We start from the raw sequence: 6,234 nt of genomic DNA on the forward strand, positions 1-6,234 counted from the left end.
AGCCATGTACGTATGAGCCTGTGACCAGATTTCTGACCTAAAAAATGTAATTCAGTGCAGGATCATAAACAGATTTATTAATTTGGTTCTCAGAGCAACACAATTTAGAGGAAGTGCATTGTAGGTCAAAAGGGGGATAATATTTACTAGCAATGCTCCTAGTGCACCAACCAGATTCATGCATGTTGTTTGCTGATCTCTGGTGTTATCTCTCTTTATATTTTTCCAGGTCAATGAAGATGACTGCAATCCATGGAGGTCCCAACTTGGAAGATTATCCTACTGTCTTCGTGATGACTCCAGATATAGACGTTTACTATGATAATGACATGGAAAGTGACTTTAATTATCTATATTTATCTTTGATGGCACTCCTGTCTATACCCGTGGTCATTTCGGTCTTTGGCCTGACTGGGAATGGATTGGTCCTCTGCTTTTTGAGGTCTCGAAATTCTCGGAACTCCTTCACCATATACATCTTGAACCTTGCCATCGCAGATTGCATAGTTCTTTTCTTTCTGTCACTTTTTTGCATACTTTTCTTGATGCAAATGAATGGATTGATTAATGGTGACATTTCCTATATGAGTGTTTTACAAATAGGTTCTTTTGGGTATGGCACCAGCCAGGGCTTTCTTACCGCCATCAGTGTGGAAAGGGCTCTGTCTGTCCTTTACCCCATCTGGTACCGATGCCGACGTCCAAAGCACCAGTCCACCATTGTCTGCATTATTGTATGGATTTTTTCATGCTTGATGTTAGCAGCAAATTTTTTGGTTGATGTGAAATGTGAGGATTGCACAGAACTTGGCATAATTAAGGCTGTTTTACATTTTTGCTTCTTTTTGCCCTTGATGCTTCTGTCAAACGTGTTGCTGCTCATCACTATCTGGAAGAATTCACAAAAGCGTCACCCACCGAGACCCTACATACTCATCCTCTCAACAGTTCTTGTATTCCTTGTCCTCTCTTCACCATATGCTGTGTTTGATTTTCTTTCTCTCTTTATCAATCTCCATGCACAAGTCTCCCATGTTGTCATGTTCTTCTACAGCTTCTGCATTAATAGCAGCCTCAACCCCATCATCTACTTTCTAGTTGGTGGTATCAGGCGACATGGGCGTAGGAGCTCTTTAAGGGGGGCCCTACGGAATGCATTTCAAGAAGAGACTGAATCATTGCATGATGATGATGGTGCCTCGTCCCCACAGCAGAGTTTCAGAACAAGCCCATCACTTTAATCAATTTTATTTAGGAATCTTAGTCTGAGAAATGCCACATAAGAAATGTCTCAACCAGCTCATACTGTTTAAGGTTAGGCAGCCAAACTCTCTGGGGGGAGCAATATCTAATTATGAGTAATCATGGGCTACTGTGTTCATTGCATAGCAATTTAAACTGTGCCATAAAGGAGGCATTTGGGAAATGATGTTACATACCCAAACAATCTTCATCAAACCAGAAAACATTCTGGAACCCCTGTTGTTGCTAACTGTTAAAGATCGCAGAACTAATACAATACAGTAAAAAAAATTCTCTACACTTATGTTCCCTTTAAGAACTTGTGGATTTGAAGAATTCTTTTTATTGATGAAACTATATCCTGATATCTAGGCAGTGGGTCTACAGTCTGAAGTTTTCCACTAAAAAGAAGACGGGAAGAATCAAATGTTTGCTCAAGGTTCCATAAATGATTTATCGAATTATCAGAATCAAAATCATCAAATTCAGATACTCTCTTAACCCCCTTCTCACATCACCTTCTTCAGTCTCCCACACCGCTCCTCCCCTTATTTCACAATGCTGTACTCAACTCTTTTTCCCATCTCTCTAACTGTGCAGATTTCTGTACTCAGACCAAAACCATCCTGCACCCATGTTTCTTATAATGAGATCAGACAACCCATCCTAAGTGGATCTGGACCCTTGAACTGCAGCTCCTAAAGTCAATGCCCTCTCCAGTCAACTCTGATTTACATTGTCCCTTTTTTAGCATAACCGTGTATTAAAATGTCATTTATTCAGACTATCAAATTCCTATAGCTGGGCATGCCGCACCACCATCCGGAAGTGTTAATGATAATAGAAATAGGTGGATTGTGTACATAGCACTGTTTAGCTTGTCCTGCTTCTTCCTTGTCCCTTCTACTCATTGGCAACCATCACCCCTTATCTTAATCAACAACCTCCCGATGATGCATCTTAAGTACCAGTATGTTTGTTATGTTCAATGATTATGTTTGGAGCGTTCCTTCAATAAAAAAAATACATATGCAAATGTATGTTCTGAAAAATCATTGTCTTCATTTGATGCACAGTAAAGCAATTTTAATTCGATAAGATTTTGAATCTTCAATTTTCTTCTAGGGAAGTGGTAGGAAGGTAAAAGATGGTTGTTGGTGCTAGGCTGTTAAGCATTTTGAAAAGAGTAATAGATATGAAAACAATATTACTAATAATAATCATAATAAGAAAACTAATAATACAGAATAATAAAATTAGTGATTAATTTGGGGTAAAACGAGTCCTACCTAATGTAATAAGTCAATAAATTAAAGCTGGGCTCAATCCCTGTTAGATATGATACAGAGCAGATAGGCCTAACTTGGGAAAATGTGCAAAGTATTTTGCAATACTAAAACAGTCAAAAGTAAACATAATAAAAAAAAATCCCACAGCCAAATGCTAAAAATGAAGACAAATGTAGTAGGAAAAATGACAGCAAAATGACAAAAATCAATTAACCTGAGATCTGAATTTTGGAAGTTAGGGATTAAGCCCCTTTTTTATTTATTGATTCATGGCTTAGGTAGGATTCACAGTATCCCAAACGAATAACCCATTTGCTTATACTGTATTTTTTTAATTAATATTACTATTATTATTAATCCCTTAGCTGCTGAGCCCCCCCTCAACCCCCCCCAGTGCTAGCCCTTTTTGGATATTTGGGGTAGTTCGCACTTAGGGTGTCATAACTTTTTTCCACATAAAGTATCCTCGCCAAATGTGTGTCCTTTTCTTTCCAACATCCTGGGGAGTCTAAAGGTACCCAGGGTTTGTGGTTTCCCCAGGAAGGAACTACAAAATTAACCAAAATATAGTTAGAGTTTGGGTTTTGAGGGGAAAATGGGAAAACAGTTCTGCAGAAGAAAGTATCTGCTTTTTTTTCCTGCAAATGGCATCAACAAAGGGTTTGTGGTGCTAAAATCATCATCTTCCCACCTTTCAGGCACAGGCAGACTTGAATCAGAAAACTTAATTTTATATAACACAGTTTTGGCATTTTAATGGGCAAGAGACCATTTTTCCTATTTTTTGTGCTTTCAATCTACTTCCAGTTTGTGGTGGAAACAGGTGTGAAACCCATGGTAAATCCCAAAAAGATATACATTTCTGAAAACTAGACAAAAATGGGATTCAACAAGGGGTCATTTGTATAGATCCTTCAAGGATTTCCTATAAAAAGTAACGGTTAAAAAAAGAAAATGTAAATTAAGTTTTAAAAAACACCAATTTGTGTCTGTGTTTTCATCTGTAAACTCTTCTTACTATAGCAGATTTTCCAAAGCAATATACTGTTATGTCTGCTGGACCCCTCTGGTTGTGGGGATGTATAGGGCTTGTAGGTTCTCCAAGAACCCGCTGTACCCAGAGCCAACAACCAAGCTTCACCTTTTCAATAGTTTTTCATTGTGCACCACCTGTACAGCAATTCTATGGTAAATTATAAATAATGGAAAAATGGTATGAAGGAAAACTCTGTATTTCTTAATTGTACTCCAGATACTGAGTTTAGGAGCAGTGGTTGTTTATATATATCTGAATTTATGGGTACCCATACTTGCATATATTTCAGAGGGCATTTTGAAAAATGTCTTCAGTGTTACACACTCTCTTACATTTTAAAGGCACAAACGTAGAGCTATTCAATTGATAACAACAAATGCTCTAGTATTATGTATTGCCACATGTCGCCCAATAAAAATGGTACCCCACTTGTGCGACTGGGCCTTGTGCCTGCAACACAGAACACCCCAAAACATGACCTAGGAGACATCATATGTCATCTCACAGAATGCATGTGTTTTTTACAAGGTGGCTATTTCTGAATTTTGGGCCCCAGCTCAGCTGGCACCTAGGGAAACCTACCAAACCAGTACATCTTTGAAAACTAGACACCCAGGAAGTCCAGGGTGGGGTGACTTGCATGGTTCTCACCAGGTTTTGTTACCCAGGATTCTGTGCAAAGCTCAAACTTTGGCTAAAAAACAAATTTTCCTTGCATTTTTGTGATCGAAAAGTCCTGTAAGGCAGCCACACACTTTCTACCACCCACTGTTCCCCCAAGTCTCCCATGACAATTAGTGCCTTTCTTCCTTGGGTAAGCCAAGTGCCTGCAGCTTGAAAGGGTGGCAAACGCAATGTAGACGAATCACATTTTTCCACTGAAAAACAATGAGTGGGGAGAGGATGTGGCCTAACTGCTGGGGCAATCGATCTCAAATCTGGGGAACCGGGTTCGAGTCGCGGCAACAACTATGAACATCCTCTCATTCCTGGCAATGTGGGTAGCTGTAGATTTTAGACCCCAGCTCAGCTGGCACCTAGGTAAAACTACCAAACAAGCACATGTTGGAAAACTAGTCAACCGGGGGAGTCAGAGGAGGTGTGGCCTGTGTGGATCTCATAATGGTTTCTTACCCAGTATCCCCTGCAAACCTCAAATTTAGGTAAAAAGTCACATTTTCCTCAGATGTCTGCACAGGAAAGTTGTGGGATCCCTGGGCCAGCACAAATTTCCTACCACCCAGCATTTCCCCATGTCCCCCAATAAAAATGCTAGCTCACTTGTGAGGGTGGGCCAAGTGCCCACAGCAAGGAAAGCCTTGAAACATATTGTGGAGACATCAAAATAATCTATCACAAAACAATCTGGTTTTGCAAGGGGATTATTTCTCGGTCCAAGTGTAAAGTGGTGTGGTGGGGCAACTTTAGCCACAGAGGTTGATGTCCCACAAAGTCCTCTTTGGTCCAGCAGAAGTCCAAGTTACAACTGGGCTACTTGTCTTGGATCACAGCTAGTCCAGCAGTTTCCTTTTGTGAGGTTTAGTGTCTTTATTTGGTGACTAATCTGCTCTTGGGTGACTCTCATGAATCTGGTAGACTTGAATGCAACTTATCAGCATTGAGGAGTGGTCTTCTTGACTGCACAACAGCTGTTCAGAAGGGCTACTTCAGCTCTTATCGCCTGGGGGCTGGAACAGGGAGTCATATTACTGACTCTTGGAAATCACCTTTACTGTCTGGGTCTCTGGAGCGACTGATCCATGAACCAGGCCTCACAGGCACAGCCCTCTCTTTGATAGCCCAAGGAGCAACAGGTGCAGTCCAGCGGTTGGTGCTGCCTCACTTCGGTCCTCTCTCCAGTCCAGATTTGATCTGAGGCCTGGGTGCCATGAGTGACATATTTATACCCAGAGAGTGGCCTTGGGGGATGAAATGGTCACTAGCCAATGGGCTGTCAAATTCCCTCCATCCTTACAACATCTTTTAGCTATATGTGGCATCCATTCTGCCCACTCCCAAATGGGCTTATTCCCTCTCATGATTTGGGAGGCATGGTAGCTCATACTAGAGGTATGGCTACCTGAGGGCTTCACGTCCATGAAAAAAACGGTTTGGCAACTGGTCACCTCTCTCTGTTCCCTCCGCCAGCCCATCTACCTGAACAAAGGAGCCGCTCCTCTAGAGTGTGGTTGCCAGTTGCCCATCAAAGGCAGCTTCTCCTTCGAAGCATGCATTTTTGGAAACAACCTCTGTAGCTTCCTGCAAGGAAGAGGTAGCTCCTTTGTCTGTGGCAGTCCTTAATGTTCCTGCGCTTGGACAGGTGTGTATGTGAAAGGTCCCCAAAGTGCTTATATGAAGAGACAGGTCTTAATCTTCTTGCGGAACTCAAGAACTGAAAAGGAGGCTCTGATGTGTTGAGGGAGATTGTTCCATGTTTTAGGTGCGATGTAGGTGAATGAGCGACCTCCACTTTTGCTTTTATGGATGCAGGGAATGTGTGTGAGGGAGAGCAAGGCAGAGCCCAGGTATCAGGTGGGTTGGTAAAAGTGTATGCGGCTGATTATGCATTCTGGTCCTGTGTTGTGTTGGGGTTTTATGTGTGCATGAGAAGTTTGAATTGACCGTGCTTGTGGATAGGGAGCCAGTGAAGCTTCCTGAGGTGCAGCG

General features: G+C 41.7%; 1 protein-coding gene across 1 annotated transcript; it reads left to right on the plus strand.

Annotated features, from left to right (window-relative positions):
- The first annotated feature begins 239 nt into the window (after window positions 1–239).
- On the plus strand, window positions 240–1,241 carry LOC144799927 (mas-related G-protein coupled receptor member H-like). Its single transcript, XM_078671554.1, has one exon. The coding sequence runs from the start codon at window positions 240–242 to the stop codon at window positions 1,239–1,241; it is 1,002 nt and encodes a 333-aa protein (XP_078527680.1).
- Window positions 1,242–6,234: the final 4,993 nt, after the last annotated feature.

The sequence above is a fragment of the Lissotriton helveticus genome, chromosome 12 (genome assembly GCF_964261635.1).
Source record: "Lissotriton helveticus chromosome 12, aLisHel1.1, whole genome shotgun sequence".
NCBI lineage: Eukaryota > Metazoa > Chordata > Amphibia > Caudata > Salamandridae > Lissotriton > Lissotriton helveticus.

Coding starts and splice junctions, on each gene's coding strand:
- LOC144799927 (XM_078671554.1), top strand. CDS start 240: ATGACTGCAATCCATGGAGGTCCCAACTTGGAAGATTATCCTACTGTC.